We start from the raw sequence: 17,926 nt of genomic DNA, 5'->3' as shown, positions 1-17,926 counted from the left end.
AATTGCTGACAGGATGCAGAAGGAAATCACAGCACTGGCTCCCAGCACCATGAAAATAAAGATCATCGCCCCACCTGAGAGGAAATACTCAGTCTGGATCGGAGGCTCCATCCTGGCCTCTTTGTCCACCTTCCTGCAGATGTGGATCAGCAAGCAGGAGTACGATGAGTCTGGCCCATCCATTGTCCACCGTAAATGCTTCTAAAGAGACTGACCTTTGACATTGAACCTGTGCAGGAAGATCACTGGCATGGCTTTCCCCTTTTGTTGGCGCTTGGCTCAGGATCTTATAACTGGAATAGAAGGAAAACAAACCTACAGCACTCCCAAGATCTACAATGCATATAAGGACTGTACATTTCTTTTGTTTTTTTATTTCTTGTCATTCCAAATGTTTAATGCATTGTAAGGGGACATTCCTCAGCGTGAGCTACTGGGCACTTAAAGAAGCACGCTGATAGTATTGCTTGTATGTGACGCTCTGTACCCAGACATGTCTTTTTGTATCTTCTGCCTTGAACACTTTGTAAGTTTGGTCCAGCAATGGGCTCCATTCCCTGACATCTGATGGAAGGTTTACATTAATCATTGATCTCGGTAAGATGTGAGTGAGGGGGGCCACCTGTACACTTAACTGAAAAGAAAGAACCTGTTTAAGTCTAAAAAAAAAAAAGAAAAAAAAAAATTACAAACTGTGACATCCAGCTTCCCTCAAAGGCCCTCTGAATGCTATAGGACATCTCTAAAGGGCCCAAAGGCTTTCCAAAGTCGTTTATTGGGGAAGGTAGGGCCACAGCTTGCTGTGGCAGTTGGTTGTGACTGTTAAAAAAACGTCTATTTCGTTTTTTTGATCCGTTTTTTGAACTAAGGGGTTAATCATCCATTTGCAAGTGGGTGCAATGCTCTGTTAGCCTATTATACACACTGTAAAAATATTTAGACGACATCCTGATACAGGCGTCAAACTTCCAAATTGCCAAGTCTCATACGGATGTAGTACTGGCATTTCTGTGGTCGCATGGGTGGAAAGTGAACGAGGAAAAGAGTTCTCTATCCCCACTCACAAGAGTTTCCTTTCTAGGGACTCTGATAGATTCTGTAGAAATGAAAATTCACCCGACGGAGTCCAGGTTATCAAAGCTTCTAAATTCCTGCCGGGTTCTTCATTCCATTCCGTGTCCTTCGGTGGTTCAGTGTATGGAAGTAATCGGCTTAATGGTAGCGGCAATGGACATAGTGCCGTTTGCACGCTTACATCTCAGACCGCCGCAACTATGCATGCTCAGTCAGTGGAGCGGGGATTACACAGATTTGTCCCCTCAACTGAATCTGGACCAAGAGACCAGGGATTCTCTTCTCTGGTGGCTATCTCGGGTCCATCTGTCTAAAGGTATGACCTTTCGCAGGCCAGATTGGACAATTGTTACGACAGATGCCAGCCTTCTAGGTTGGGGTGCAGTCTGGAACTCCCTGAAGGCTCAGGGATCGTGGACTCAGGAGGAGTCTCTCCTTCCATTAAATATTCTGGAACTAAGAGCGATATTCAAGGCTCTTCAGGCTTGGCCTCGGTTAGAAACTCTGAGGTACATAAGATTTCAGTCGGACAACATCACGACTGTAGCTTACATCAACCGTCAAGGGGGAACGAGAAGTTCCCTAGAGATGTTAGAAGTTTAAAAAAATTCGCTGGGCAGAGATTCACTCTTGCCACCTATCAGCTATCCATATCCCAGGTGTAGAGCACTGGGAGGCGGATTTTCTAAGTCGTCAGACTTTTCATTCGGGAGAGTGGGAACTCCATCCGGAGGCATTTGCACAACTGATTCATCGTTGGGGCAAACCAGAACTGGATCTCATGGCGTCTCGCCAGAACGCCAAGCTTCCGTGTTACGGATCCAGGTCCAGGGATCCCAAGGCGACACTGATAGATGCTCTAGCAGCGCCCTGGTCTTTCAACCTGGCTTATGTGTTTCCACCGTTTCCTCTGCTCCCTCGACTGATTGCCAAGATCAAGCAGGAGAGAGCATCAGTGATTCTGATAGCACCTGCGTGGCCACGCAGGACCTGGTATGCAGATCTAGTGGACATGTCATCCTTTCCACCATGGTCTCTGCCTCTGAAACAGGACCTTCTACTTCAGGGTCCTTTCAACCGTCCAAATCTAATTTCTCCAACATAGGTGTGTCCGGTCCACGGCGTCATCCTTACTTGTGGGATATTCTCTTCCCCAACAGGAAATGGCAAAGAGCCCAGCAAAGCTGGTCACATGATCCCTCCTAGGCTCCGCCTTCCCCAGTCATTCTCTTTGCCGTTGCACAGGCAACATCTCCACGGAGATGGCTCTTGTCAAGTACTTCATTCTGTTCTTCTTCCTTCCATAGCGCAGTGCATGGAAGTAATAGGTTTGATGGTCGCGGCAATGGACATAGTTCCTTTTGCGCGAATTCATCTAAGACCATTACAACTGTGCATGCTCAGTCAGTGGAATGGGGATTATACAGACTTGTCTCCGACGATACAAGTAGATCAGAGGACCAGAGATTCACTCCGTTGGTGGCTGACCCTGGACAACCTGTCACAAGGGATGAGCTTCCGCAGACCAGAGTGGGTCATTGTCACGACCGACGCCAGTCTGGTGGGCTGGGGCGCGGTCTGGGAACCCCTGAAAGCTCAGGGTCTTTGGTCTCGGGAAGAATCTCTTCTCCCGATAAATATTCTGGAACTGAGAGCGATATTCAATGCTCTCAAGGCTTGGCCTCAGCTAGCAAAGGCCAAATTCATAAGGTTTCAATCAGACAACATGACGAATGTTGCGTATATCAACCATCAAGGGGGAACAAGGAGTTCCCTGGCGATGGAAGAAGTGACCAAAATAATTCAATGGGCGGAGAATCACTCCTGCCACTTGTCTGCAATCCACATCCCAGGAGTGGAAAATTGGGAAGCGGATTTTCTGAGTCGTCAGACATTTCATCCGGGGGAGTGGGAACTCCATCCGGAAATCTTTGCCCAAATAATTCAATTGTGGGGCATTCCAGACATGGATCTGATGGCGTCTCGTCAGAACTTCAAGGTTCCTTGCTACGGGTCCAGATCCAGGGATCCCAAGGCGACTCTAGTGGATGCACTAGTAGCACCTTGGACCTTCAACCTAGCTTATGTGTTCCCACCGTTTCCTCTCATTCCCAGGCTGGTAGCCAGGATCAAACAGGAGAGGGTATCGGTGATCTTGATAGCTCCTGCGTGGTCACGCAGGACTTGGTATGCAGACCTGGTGAATATGTCATCGGCTCCACCATGGAAGCTACCTTTGAGACAGGACCTTCTTGTTCAAGGTCCGTTCGAACATCCGAATCTGGCCTCACTCCAACTGACTGCTTGGAGATTGAACGCTTGATTTTATCAAAGCGAGGATTCTCAGATTCTGTCATTGATACTCTTGTTCAGGCTAGAAAGCCTGTAACTAGAAAAATCTACCATAAAATATGGAAAAGATATATCTGTTGGTGTGAATCTAAAGGATTCCCATGGAACAAGATAAAAATTCCTAAGATTCTATCCTTTCTTCAAGAAGGTTTGGAGAAAGGATTATCTGCAAGTTCTTTGAAGGGACAGATTTCTGCTTTATCTGTTTTACTTCACAAAAAGCTGGCGGCTGTGCCAGATGTTAAAGCTTTTGTTCAGGCTCTGGTTAGAATCAAGCCTGTTTACAAACCTTTGACTCCTCCTTGGAGTCTCAATTTAGTTCTTTCAGTTCTTCAGGGGGTTCCGTTTGAACCCCTACATTCCGTTGATATCAAGTTATTATCTTGGAAAGTTTTGTTTTTGGTTGCAATTTCTTCTGCTAGAAGAGTTTCAGAATTATCTGCTCTGCAGTGTTCTCCTCCTTATCTGGTGTTCCATGCAGATAAGGTGGTTTTGCGTACTAAACCTGGTTTTCTTCCGAAAGTTGTTTCTAACACAAATATTAACCAGGAGATAGTCGTGCCTTCTTTGTGTCCGAATCCAGTTTCAAAGAAGGAACGTTTGTTGCACAATTTGGATGTAGTTCGTGCTCTAAAATTTTATTTAGAGGCTACAAAGATTTCAGACAAACATCTTCCTTGTTTGTTGTTTATTCTGGTAAAAGGAGAGGTCAAAAAGCAACTTCTACCTCTCTCTCTTTTTGGCTTAAAAGCATCATCAGATTGGCTTATGAGACTGCCGGACGGCAGCCTCCTGAAAGAATCACAGCTCATTCCACTAGGGCCGTGGCTTCCACATGGGCCTTCAAGAACGAGGCTTCTGTTGATCAGATATGTAAGGCAGCGACTTGGTCTTCACTGCACACTTTTACCAAATTTTACAAATTTGATACTTTTGCTTCTTCTGAGGCTATTTTTGGGAGAGAGGTTTTGCAAGCCGTGGTGCCTTCCATCTAGGTGACCTGATTTGCTCCCTCCCATCATCCGTGTCCTAAAGCTTTGGCATTGGTTCCCACAAGTAAGGATGACGCCGTGGACCGGACACACCTATGTTGGAGAAAACAGAATTTATGCTTACCTGATAAATTACTTTCTCCAACGGTGTGTCCGGTCCACGGCCCGCCCTGGTTTTTTAATCAGGTCTGATGATTTATTTTCTCTAACTACAGTCACCACGGTATCATATGATTTCTCCTATGCAAATATTCCTCCTTTACGTCGGTCGAATGACTGGGGAAGGCGGAGCCTAGGAGGGATCATGTGACCAGCTTTGCTGGGCTCTTTGCCATTTCCTGTTGGGGAAGAGAATATCCCACAAGTAAGGATGACGCCGTGGACCGGACACACCGTTGGAGAAAGTAATTTATCAGGTAAGCATAAATTCTGTTTTCTCTGAGGCTGACTGCCTGGAGATTGAACGCTTGATTTTATCAAAGCGTGGCTTCTCCGAGTCAGTTATTGATACCTTAAGACAGGCACGAAAGCCTGTCACCAGGAAAATTTACCATAAGGTATGGCATAGATATCTTTATTGGTGTGAATCCAAGGGTTACTCATGGAGTAAGGTCAGGATTGCTAGGATATTATCTTTTCTCCAAGAAGGTTTGGAAAAAGGATTGTCAGCTAGTTAAGCGTCTGGCAGATGTTCCAGACGTTCAGGCATTTTGTCAGGCTTTAGTTAGAATCAAGCCTGTGTTTAAACCTGTTGCTCCACCATGGAGCTTAAACTTGGTTCTTAAGGTTCTTCAAGGAGTTCCGTTTGAACATCTTCATTCCATAGATATTAACCTTTTATCTTGGAAAGTTCTTTTTTTTGGTAGCTATTTCCTCGGCTCGTAGAGTCTCTGAGCTATCTGCCTTACAATGTGATTCTCCTTATCTGATTTTTCATACGGATAAGGTAGTCCTGCGTACCAAACCTGGGTTCTTACCTAAGGTGGTATCTAACAAGAATATCAATAAAGAGATTGTTGTTCCATCCTTGTGTTACACAATTTGGACGTCGTCCGTGCTTTAAAGTTTTACTTACAAGCTACTAAAGATTTTCGTCAAACATCTGCTTTGTTTGTTGTCTTCTCTGGACAGAGGAGAGGTCAAAAGGCTTCGGCAACCTCTTTCTTTTTGACTAAGAAGCTTAATCCGCTTAGCCTATGAGACTGCTGGACAGCAACCTCCTGAAAGGATTACAGCTCATTCCACTAGAGCTGTGGCTTCTACTTGGGCCTTTAAAAATGAGGCTTCTTTTGATCAGATTTGCAAGGTCTTCGCTTCATATTTTTTCAAAATTTTACAAATTTGATACTTTTGCTTCTTCGGAGGCTATATTTGGGGGAGAGGTTTTACGGGCAGTGGTTCCTTCCATTTAAGTTCCTGCCTTGTCCCTCCCTTCATCCGTGTACTTTAGCTTTGGTATTGGTATCCCACAAGTAATGGATGATCCGTGGACTGGATACACCTTACAAGAGAAAACACAATTTATGCTTACCTGATAAATTTATTTCTCTTGTGGTGTATCCAGTCCACGGCCCGCCCTGTCATTTTAAGGCAGGTAATTTTTAAATTTAAACTACAGTAACCACTGCACCCTATGGTTCCTCCTTTCTCGGCTTGTTTTCGGTCGTATGACTGGCTATGACCGTTAGGGGAGGAGCTATATTACAGCTCTGCTGTGGGTGTCCTCTTGCAACTTCCTGTTGGGAATGAGAATATCCCACAAGTAATGGATGATCCGTGGACTGGATACACCACAAGAGAAATAAATTTATCAGGTAAGCATAAATTGTGTTATCCTTTCCTAAAGCTATTATGCTATGCTATAAGAGCAGCCTAGAATCTCTTACAAAGCTTTATGGAGCTGTAGGGCTAGCTGGTGTCTGTCTCGGATTACCAGGTACTATAAGTTGAGGTATCTAATTGTTCTCTGCGGGACCGTATCTGGTCGTATTTTATCTGCCTGGGAACACCGGGTGCGGTAGAAATCGTTTTTTCCCTCCATTGTAAGGGGTTTTCAAGTAAGAGATTACTTTAAGATCTTGTCTGATCGTTCCCCCTTTTAAGCGGTAAACACCTACTTTTTAATCTGATTAGAGTAGGTTACCGCGATTGTGTTTTCCTCTCCTCTACCCCGGCTAGTATGGGTTATATCCCTCCTATAGCTCAGCGCCTTTTTTTGTCAAGCCCGTTGTGGGGGGGGGGGGGCCATGTTTCTCAGGTAAGGGGCTTTTATTAAGCTCCTAATATGTTTAATAACTGGCTCTGATAAGCTGTTTGGCGGTGCTCACAAGTGCGCAACATCAGCTTCTATTTGGCGCCACCCTTTTATTTCAGTCTTGCACTTACCGCCACGGGCAGTGTTTTTGGCGCCATTGTTTATAAGCCTGTTAATGCCTCGATCCTCTCTAAAGGTGCTGATCTTGGTGAGAGGGTTTAGTAGGCAGAGTAGCTGTTTTAAGGGAGCGGCTTACAATGGCACTCTTATTCTCAGTTAAATTTATACACTATGTATATGTGTGTGTGTGTGTGTGTATGTGCTCTGTTCTTTCATACACGTACCTGTGGGGGTAAAAAATATCCGTCTAGAATCGGACCTGATGCTCCTTGTTAAGTGATACATTTTTATCCCTCTATGCATGTTGGGCTTATTTATGCCCGTCATTTGGGGGTATGGGGGTTGATGGTTTTTTCCTACCTTACAGGGCATATCATGTTGTGTATTTTATGCCCATTTAAGATTTTCTTTTTCAGAATTTCTGTTTAGTGTCTCTTGGTATTTGACGCCATCTAGTGTTTAATATTATTACATCTATTTTATTTCTCATCAGTCTCTAAAAGGGCTGATCAGTTAGGAATTTTAATTCTGACATTGTGTATCTTCCATGTCAGGTTCCTTTTCATGTTTAAGGCAGCATATGGTATGATTTAAACTATATGATGTTCATACATATTTGGCCTAATATGCTTATTTCATGTATATGAGTGCTATGATATAATTTTCTCGTGTTGAGGAGATTTAGAAATAAGGTGCTAATTTTTACTTTATTTTTTATCCTTCATAGTGGCTTAACCAGTGGGTTTCCATCTACCTTTTTGAAATAATGTATCCTCAGATTGAGAATCTTAGTGATCTGAGGACACTTACATTTTATTTGATAATTTCCCTCATATTGAGGCGATTTCTGCGGATGTCTGGGACATAATGATCACTTTTCTGCCTTTTGCCTACTATCATGTGTAGTATCTGTTCTTATCAGTTTATTATCTGATACATCTCCTATCTGGGGACCATATCTTGTCTCATATATATATATATATATTATTATTATTTTTTTTCCTTTTGGAATAATGGCAAGCAATCCAAGAAGCCTTCCTCTGAGAATAAATCAGCTTGAATGGTCTGCCCACGATCCAATCTTGGATCAAGTAGGGGGCAGGCCTTCCTTCCTTTCAGGAGGCTTGGATTGGCGATTCCTTAGACAGTGACCGTAGTCTCCCAAGGATACAAGATAGAATCAAATCTTACATTCTCCAGTGACACAGGCAGAGCACTATGAACTTGGTGTCCTTGGTTCAATCCCAGGCAGAGCCTAGCAAAGGGGTTACCAGCGGTGCCTTGCCGTGCGGTTTACTCCTGTCAAGTTCTCTGGTAAACGGAAAGGTCAGAAGGCCACTTCTTCTACTCCTTTCTTTTTGGTTGCAAAGTGTTATTCTGTTGGTCTACAAGACAGCTGGACAACAGCCTCCTGAGAGAATTACAGCTCATTCCACTAGGGCTGTCTCTTGGGCTTTAAAAAAAGAAGCTTCTGTGGAACAGATCTGAAAGGCGGCCACTTGGTCTTCGTTGCATACTTTTTCCAAATTCTGTTTTTGCCTCGGCTGAGGCTTCCTGTGGGAGGAAAGTTCTTCAATCGGTGGTGTCTTCTGTTTAGGTTCCGTCTCTTTTTCACCCCTCCCTTCCATTCTGTGTCCTCTAGCTTGGGTATTGGTTCCCACTATTAATTGAATGGATTTGTGGACTCTCCATGCCATTGGAAAGAAAACCACAAAATGAATGCTTACCTGATAAATTATTTTCTTTCCTGGCATGAAGAGTCCACGACCCGCCCTTCATTTTTTTTTTTTTTAAAGAAGGCGTTTGTCATTTCTTTCATGTAATTAGCAAGAGTCCATGAGCTAGTGACGTATGGGATATACATTCCTACCAGGAGGGGCAAAGTTTCCCAAACCTTAAAATGCCTATAAATACACCCCTCACCACACCCACAATTCAGTTTTACAAACTTTGCCTCCGATGGAGGTGGTGAAGTAAGTTTGTGCTAGATTCTACGTTGATATGCGCTCCGCAGCAAGTTGGAGCCCGGTTTTCCTCTCAGCGTGCAGTGAATGTCAGAGGGATGTGAGGAGAGTATTGCCTATTTGAATGCAGTGATCTCCTTCTAAGGGGTCTATTTCATAGGTTCTCTGTTATCGGTCGTAGAGATTCATCTCTTACCTCCCTTTTCAGATCGACGATATACTCTTATATATACCATTACCTCTGCTGATTCTCGTTTCAGTACTGGTTTGGCTATCTGCTATATGTAGATGAGTGTCCTGGGGTAAGTAAGTCTTATTTTCTGTGACACTCCTAGCTATGGTTGGGCACTTTGTTTATAAAGTTCTAAATATATGTATTCAAACATTTATTTGCCTTGACTCAGAATGTTCAACTTTCCTTATTTTTCAGACAGTCAGTTTCATATTTGGGATAATGCATTTTAATTTAACATTTTTTACCTTAAAATTTGACTCTTTTTTCCCTGTGGGCTGTTAGGCTCGCGGGGGCTGAAAATGCTTCATTTTATTGCGTCATTCTTGGCGCGGACTTTTTTGGCGCAAAAATTCTATTTCCGTTTCCGGCGTCATACGTGTCGCCGGAAGTTGCATCATTCTTTGACGTTATTTTGCGCCAAAAATGTCGGCGTTCCGGATGTGGCGTCATTTTTGGCGCCAAAAAGCATTTAGGCGCCAAATAATGTGGGCGTCTTATTTGGCGCGAAAAAATATGGGCGTCACTTTTGTCTCCACATTATTTAAGTCTCATTTTTTATTGCTTCTGGTTGCTAGAAGCTTGTTCTTTGGCATTTTTTCCCATTCCTGAAACTGTCATTTAAGGAATTTGATCAATTTTGCTTTATATGTTGTTTTTTTCTTTTACATATTGCAAGATGTTCCACGTTGCAACTGAGTCAGAAGATACTTCAGGAAAATCACTGCACAATGCTGGAGCTACCAAGCTAAGTGTATCTGCTATAAACTTTTGGTATCTGTTTCTCCAGCTGTTATTTGTATTGCATGTCATGTCAAACTTATTAATGCAGATAAAATTTCCTTTAGTACTGTTACATTACCTGTTGCTGTTCCGTCAACATCTAATTTTCAGAGTGTTCCTGATAACATAAGAGATTTTATTTTTTAAATCCATTAAGAAGGCTATGTCTGTTATTTTTCCTTCTAGTATACATAAGTCTTTTAAAACTTCTCTTTTTTTCAGATGAATTTTTAAATGAACATCATCATTCTGATACTGATAATGGTTCTTCTGGTTCTGAGGTTTCTGTCTCAGAGGTTGATGCTGATAAATCTTTGTATTTGTTCAAGATGGAATTTATTCGTTCTTTACTTAAAGAAGTGTTATTTGCATTAGAAATAGAGGATTCTGGTCCTCTTGATACTAAATCTAAACGTTTAAATAAGGTTTTTAAATCTCCTGTAGTTATTCCAGAAGTGTTTTATCTCCCTGATGCTATTTCTGAAGTAATTTCCAGGGAATGGAATAATTTGGGTAATTTATTTACTCCTTCTAGACGTTTAAGCAAATTATATCCTGTGCCATCTGACAGATTAGAGTTTTTTGGGACAAAAATCCCTAAGGTTATGGGGCTGTCTCTACTCCTGCTAATGTACTACTATTCCTACGGCAGATAGTACTTCATTTAAGGATCCTTTAGATAGGAAAATTGATTCCTTTCTAAGAAAAGCTTACTTATGTTCAGGTAATCTTCTTAGACCTGCTATATTTTTAGCGGATGTTGCTGCAGCTTCAACTTTTTGGTTAGAAGCTTTAGCGCAACAAGTAACAGATCATAATTTTATAGCATTATTTTTATTCTATAACATGCTAATAATTTTATTGGTGATACCATCTTTTGATATCATTAGAGTTGATGTCAGGTATATGTCTCTAGCTATTTTAGCTAGAATAGCTTTATGGATTAAACTTGGAATGCTGACATGTCTTCTAAGTCAACTTTGCTTTCCCTTTCTTTCCAGGGTAAATAATCATTTTCGTTCCTTTCCTCACAAGGAACAAAAGCCTGATCCTTCATCCTCAGGAGCGGTATCAGTTTGGAAACTATTTCCAGTTTGGAATATATCCAAGCCTTATAGAAACCTATAGCCAGCTCCTAAGTACCTATGAAGGTGCGGCCCTTATTCCAGCTCAGCTGGTATGGGGCAGATTACGTTTTCTTCAAAGAAATTTGGATCAATTCCGTTCTTAATCTCTGGTTTCAGAAACATTGTTTCAGAAAGGTACAGAATTGGCTTCAAGTTAAGGCCTCCTGCTAAGAGATTCTTTTCTTTCCCGTGTCCCAGTTAACACAGCAAAGGCTCAGCATTTCTGAAATGTGTTTCAGATCTAGAGTTGGCTGGAGTATTTATGCCAGTTCCAGTTCTGGAACAGGGGCTGGGGTCTTATTTTATCTCTTCATTGTACCAAAGAAGGTCAATTCCTTCAGACCAGTTCCGGATCTATCATTATTGAATCATTATGTTAGGATACCAACATTCAAGATGGTTACTGTAGGACTATCCTGCCTTTTGTTTAGCAAGGGCATTATATGTCTACAATAGATTTACAGGATGTGTATCTGCATATTCCGATTCATCCAGATCACTTTTAGTGTCTGAGATTCTCTTTTTAGACAAGCATTACCAGTTTTGTGGCTCTACCGTTTGGCTTAGCCTCAGTTCCAAGAATTTTTTTCAAAGGTTCTCGGTGCCCTTCTTTCTGTAATCAGAGAATAGGGTTTTGGTATTTCCTTATTTGGACGATATCTTGGTATTTGCTCAGTCTTCTCATTTTCGAAGAATCTCATACGAATCAACTTGTGTTGTTTCTTCAAGTTCATGGTTGGAGGATCAATTTACCAATCAGTTCATTGATTCCTCAGACAAGGGTAACCTTTTTAGGTTTCTAGATAAATTCAGTGTCTATGACTGTCCTTGTCAGACAAGAGAAGTTTAACATTGATATCAGCTTGTCAAAACCTTCAGTCACAATCATTCCCTTTGGTAGCCTTATGCATGGAAATGTTGGGTCTTAGGACTGCCGCATCAGATGCGATCTCCTTTGCTCGTTTTCACATGCGACCTCTTCAGCTCTGTATGCTGAACCATTGGTGCAGGGATTACTCAAAGATATCTCAATTAATATCTTTAAACCGATTTTACAACACTCTCTGACATGGTGGACAGATCACCATCGTTTAGTTCAGGGGGCTTCTTTGTTCTTCCGACCTGGACTATAATCTCAACAGATGCAAGTCTTACAGGTTGGGGAGCTGTGTGGGGGTATCTGACGGCACAAGGGGTTTGGGAATCTCAGGAGGTGCAATTTTCAGAGCTCTTCAGTCTTGGCCTCTTCTGAAGAGAGAGTTGTTCATTTGTTTTCAGATAGACAATGTCACAACTGTGGCATACATCAATCATCAAGGAGGGACTCACAGTCCTCTGGCTATGAAAGAAGTATCTCGAATTTTGGTTTGGGCGGAATCCAGCTCCTGTCTAATCTCTGCGGTTCATATCCCAGGTATGGACAATTGGAAAGCGGATTATCTCAGTCGTCAAACGTTGCATCCGGGCGAATGGTCTCTTCACCCAGAGGTATTTCTTCAGATTGTTCAAATGTAGGAACTTCCAGCAATAGATCTGATGGCTTCTCATCTAAACAAGAAACTTCCCAGGTATCTGTCCAGATCCCGGGATCCTCAGGCGGAGGCAGTGGATGCATTATCACTTCCTTGGAAGTATCATCCTCCCTATATCTTTCCGCCTCTAGTTCTTCTTCCAAGAGTAACCTCCAAGATTCTGAAGGAATGCTCGTTTGTTCTGCTGGTAGCTCCGGCATGGCCTTACAGGTTTTGGTATGCGGATCTTGTCCGGATGGCCTCTTGCCAACCGTGGACTCTTCCGTTAAGACCAGACCTTTTGTCTCAAGGTCCTTTTTTTCCATCAGGATCTGAAATCCTTAAATTTAAAGGTATGGCGATTGAACGCTTGATTCTTGGTCAAAGAGGTTTCTCTGACTCTGTGATTAATACTATGTTACAGGCTCGTACATCTGTATCCAGAGAGATATATTATAGAGTCTGGAAGACTTATATTTCTTGGTGTCTTTCTCATCATTTTTCTTGGCATTCTTTTAGAATACCGAGAATATTACAGTATTCTTCAGGATGGTTTAGATAAGGGTTTGTCCGCAAGTTCCTTGAAAGGTCAAATCTCTGCTCTTTCTGTTCTTTTTCACAGAAAGATTGCTATTCTTCCTGATATTCATTGTTTTGTACAAGCTTTGGTTCGTATAAAGCCTGTCATTAAGTCAATTTCTCCTCCTTGGAGTTTGAATTTGGTTCTGGGGGCTCTTCAAGCTCCTCCATTTGAACCTATGCATTCATTGGATATTAAATTACTTTCTTGGAAAGTTTTTTGTTCCTTTTGGCCATCTCTTCTGCCAGAAGAGTTTCTGAATTATCTGCTCTTTCTTGTGAGTCTCCTTTTCTGATTTTTCATCAGGATAAGGCGGTGTTGCGAACTTCTTTTGAATTTTTACCTAAAGTTGTGAATTCCAACAACATTAGTAGAGAAATTGTGGTTCCTTCATTATGTCCTAATCCTAAGAATTCTAAGGAGAAATCGTTGCATTCTTTGGATGTTGTTAGAGCTTTGAAATATTATGTTGAAGCTACGAAATCTTTTCGTAAGACTTCTAGTCTATTTGTTATTTTTTCCGGTTCTAGAAAAGGCCAGAAAGCTTCTGCCATTTCTTTGGCATCTTGGTTGAAATCTTTAATTCATCTTGCCTATGTTGAGTCGGGTAAAACTCCGCCTCAGAGAATTACAGCTCATTCTACTAGGTCAGTTTCTACTTCCTGGGCGTTTAGGAATGAAGCTTCGGTTGACCAGATCTGCAAAGCAGCGACTTGGTCCTCTTTGCATACTTTTACTAAATTCTACCATTTTGATGTATTTTCTTCTTCTGAAGCAGTTTTTGGTAGAAAAGTACTTCAGGCAGCGGTTTCAGTTTGAATCTTCTGCTTATGTTTTTCATTAAACTTTATTTTGGGTGTGGATTATTTTCAGCAGGAATTGGCTGTCTTTATTTTATCCCTCCCTCTCTAGTGACTCTTGTGTGGAAAGATCCACTTCTTGGGTAGTCATTATCCCATACGTCACTAGCTCATGGACTCTTGCTAATTACATGAAAGAAAACATAATTTATGTAAGAACTTACCTGATAAATTCATTTCTTTCATATTAGCAAGAGTCCATGAGGCCCGCCCTTTTTTTGTGGTGGTTATGATTTTGTATAAAGCACAATTATTCCAATTCCTTATTTTATATGCTTTTCGCACTTTTTTCTTATCACCCCACTTCTTGGCTATTCGTTAAACTGAATTGTGGGTGTGGTGAGGGGTGTATTTATAGGCATTTTAAGGTTTGGGAAACTTTGCCCCTCCTGGTAGGAATGTATATCCCATACGTCACTAGCTCATGGACTCTTGCTAATATGAAAGAAATGAATTTATCAGGTAAGTTCTTACATAAATTATGTTTTTTGTTTAAACCTCAGGCATCTCTATAACCTTGTGTCCTCTTATCTTTCCATATTCCTTCGGCTGAATGAATGGGGATTGTGGAAGTGATACTTAACGGCTTTGCTGGGGTGTTCTTTGCCTCCTCCTGGTGGCCAGGAGTTGAGTTCCCATTAGTAATTGAATGGATTCATAGACTCCATGCAAGAAAAGAAAATAATTTATCATGTAAGCATACATTTTGTTTTTAAAGACAAAACAACTCCCTAGTGCATGTGTTTCCACTGTAAAAAATTGCAATATAAAATGCTTAATTATGCACCGTAAAACAACTTTGCAATATACTTTTAGTGGCAAGCCCTGGCATCTTCATACTCTCAAAGGGACAGTGTACTCAAGAAGAAAGCCACAGATACACACAAACAGCACTAAGCTGTTCCTCCCTTCCCTGCGCCTGTAACACTATGCAGGTTTCCTACTCCCCCTCCTCACCATTACAACCGTGTTTTTAAAGGGACACTCAAGTCAAACTTACACTTTCACGATTCAGATAGAGCAGCCATTTTAAACAACTTCCCACTTTACTTCCATTAACAAAATGTGCACAGTCTTTTTATATTTACACTTTTAGAGACACCATCTCCTACTGAGCATGTAGAAGACTTCACTGAATATACTTGTATGCATTTGTGATTGGCTGATGACTGTCACATGATACAGGAGGAGTGGAAATAGTTACCTCCAGCATGAGGAAGCCAGGGATTCTGGCTATAAGCACTCTATTTAGGGAGTGAGGGGAAAACCGTAGCTCTCTAACTAGTGCTCATTACATACGTATGCATATGCAGTGAAAATACTAAGGTTTTTCTCATTTTTGGCAGCAAAATAGCTAATGAAAACGTTATCTACACCTAAAGCTTTATTTCAATAGCCCATGTTTGTTTTAGAGTACACTGTCCCTTCAAGTCTGGATTGGCTCCTCCAAATAAGGAAAGTTGTTGAGAGTTTAACCATTGAATATAAGTTGCAGCAAACAAGGTGTTTTTTTTAATAATGTTCAGACTCAAATATGTTAGTCTATTGGAAGAATGCAGAAACTTGTTCACTTTCCCTTATTATACCAGCTGCACAGTATGATTTGTATTGGAAATGGCTCATTTAGGTTTATTTTTGTAGTTGAAAAACCTGTTTTATTTTCCTCATTGAAACCACTGCCTATTCAAATTAGCTTATCCTATAGGGAGAGCAGACCTCATCATATCTCTATGCACAAGAGACAATACTTAGGGACTGACATTTTTATTATGGGTGGTGGTTTTTATGAGCAAAACTAAATGCAGGCATAAGCAATTTCCAATATGTAATACTATGCAGCTGTTATAACAAGCCCGCGGGAAAACATTAAGAGTCAAAATATAACAGTACAATATCACTTTTAAGTACATTTATTCCCAAATACTCTGAAACAGACATAGCATAGAGGTACGGTTTAATTGCGGCGGTGCAGGGTTGTCTTTTTCTTACACTCTTTGGTCTATTATGTTCCTATCTCCAAACATCGCCCAGATTAACTAAAAATATAAAAAGCGAATGCCCTGGGGCTAATAAGTAGATAAACTTCTCCCTCTCGCGTTTTTTAACTTCTACTCACTAATTTCCTACTTTTTCTTACAGATTACTCTACTAAGCTTTGTGGTTAATGGGATTTTTAAAGAAGGTAAGTGGTCGCGAACAGTATCTACTTTTTTTTATCAGCTTTTTTTTTTTTTTCCTTACTGTATGTTTGTTTTGGGTTTTTTTTAGTTTTATTTTCTGCTCATCTCCTTTTTCTGCTTTATCTTCTTTTGATAGTTGAAGACCAATCTGTTTCCGTTGTGCGTGGTTTTTCCCGGATTTTTGTAGCTGTTCCTGGAAGTGACGGAGGGTGAGTTTAAGCCATATTAACTTATACAAACACTTGTCGTAGAAGAGAGGGGAAAAACTGCTCTAGTAAAAATTGAATACATTTCGTAACATTGGATTATCATCATATAAACTGTGTCATATTTGAGTTTTTCAGTTTGAATACTAGCATATTAGGAATTGTCGCTTTTCTAGAGCTATATCAGTACAGGTGGGTAGTTGACCTCTGAACTAAGTTGAAATGCTCCCAGAAATCTGAGGGTGTGATGATCCTCAGCCTTAAAAATACTTATACCACTGCTTATTAATTTAACGTATTTAGAGTTGAGTAAGCTGTCACTCATTTCTCTGTCAATTTGTCTTCCCTTCTACAAATATGTCCTTGCTTGGCTGTGCATAAAAACATTCAAGTGGAGGGGGTATATTTAGTTGGAACAATTCTTCTCAGACCTGAGATGTTTAAATGTAAGCATAGGTAGAAAGACCATCTTCCCATTAGTACAGATATAATTCTACTTAGTGAAGAAACTGATTTATTTGGGGTTTTTTTGTGTGTTTTTTCTCCAACATAGGTGTGTCCGGTCCACGGCGTCATCCTTACTTGTGGGATATTCTCCTCCCCAACAGGAAATGGCAAAGAGCCCAGCAAAGCTGGTCACATGATCCCTCCTAGGCTCCGCCTTCCCCAGTCATTCTCTTTGCCGTTGCACAGGCAACATCTCCATGGAGATGGCTTAGAGTTTTTTGGTGTTTAAATGTAGTTTTTATTCTTCAATCAAGAGTTAGTTATTTTAAAATAGTGCTGGTATGTACTATTTACTCTGAAACAGAAAAGAGATGAAGATTTCTGTTTGTAAGAGGAAAATGATTTTAGCAACCGTTACTAAAATCGATGGCTGTTTCCACACAGGACTGTTGAGAGGAATTAACTTCAGTTGGGGGAAACAGTGAGCAGACTTTTGCTGCTTGAGGTATGACACATTTCTAACAAGACTTGGTAATGCTGGAAGCTGTCATTTTCCCTATGGGATCCGGTAAGCCATTTTTATTAAATAAGAATAAAGGGCTTCACAAGGGCTTTAAAGACTGGTAGACATTTTTCTGGGCTAAAACGATTGATTTATAAGCATTTTTAATAGTTTATAGCTTTGAGGAGTTATTTTATTCTTGGGAATTATGTTAAAGAAACGGCAGGCACTGTATTGGACACCTTTTTCACTGGGGGCCTTCTCTAATCATAGGCAGAGCCTCATTTTCGCGCCACTAATGCGCAGTTGTTTTTGGGAAGCAAGGCATGCAGATGCATGTGTGAGGAGCTCAGATACATAGAAAAAGCTTTCTGAAGGCGTCATTTGGTATCGTATTCCCCTCTGGGCTTGGTTGGGTCTCAGCAAAGCAGATACCAGGGACTGTATAGGGGTTAAATATAAAAACGGCTCCGGTTCCGTTATTTTAAGAGTTAAAGCTTTCAAATTTGGTGTGCAATACTTTTAAGGCTTTAAGACACTGTGGTGAAATTTTGGTGAATTTTGAACAATTCCTTCATACTTTTTCACATATTCAGTAATAAAGTGTGTTCAGTTTAAAATTTAAAGTGACAGTAACGGTTTTATTTTAAAACGTTTTTTGTACTTTATCAAGTTTTATGCCTGTTTAACATGTCTGAACTATCAGATAGACTATGTTCTGTATGTGAGGAAGCCAAGGTTC

At 41.0% G+C, this 17,926-nt stretch overlaps 2 protein-coding genes and 1 pseudogene across 3 annotated transcripts in view; all 3 read left to right on the top strand.

Annotated features, from left to right (window-relative positions):
• Positions 1 to 709, top strand: part of LOC128665858 (actin, cytoplasmic 1-like) — a 1,691-nt gene extending 982 nt beyond the window's left edge. The window contains exon 1 of the mRNA XM_053720092.1: positions 1 to 709. This exon is cut by the window's left edge and continues 982 nt beyond it. Within this exon, the coding sequence (XP_053576067.1) occupies positions 1 to 205 (205 nt within the window). The 3' untranslated portion in view covers positions 206 to 709.
• Positions 1 to 17,926, top strand: part of LOC128665857 (nuclear RNA export factor 1) — a 134,763-nt gene that overhangs the window by 89,060 nt on the left and 27,777 nt on the right. For both annotated transcript variants that reach the window (XM_053720091.1, XM_053720090.1), the window contains exons 17-18: positions 15,989 to 16,031; positions 16,166 to 16,238. In XM_053720091.1, the coding sequence (XP_053576066.1) occupies positions 15,989 to 16,031; positions 16,166 to 16,238 (116 nt within the window). The remainder of the gene's footprint in view (positions 1 to 15,988; positions 16,032 to 16,165; positions 16,239 to 17,926) is intronic.
• Positions 7,663 to 7,866, top strand: LOC128636821 (uncharacterized; annotated as a pseudogene).

The sequence above is a fragment of the Bombina bombina genome, chromosome 7 (assembly GCF_027579735.1).
Source record: "Bombina bombina isolate aBomBom1 chromosome 7, aBomBom1.pri, whole genome shotgun sequence".
Lineage (NCBI taxonomy): Eukaryota > Metazoa > Chordata > Amphibia > Anura > Bombinatoridae > Bombina > Bombina bombina.
The sequence above is the reverse complement of the archived record's forward strand: the minus strand, read 5'-3'. Positions and strand labels throughout refer to the sequence as shown.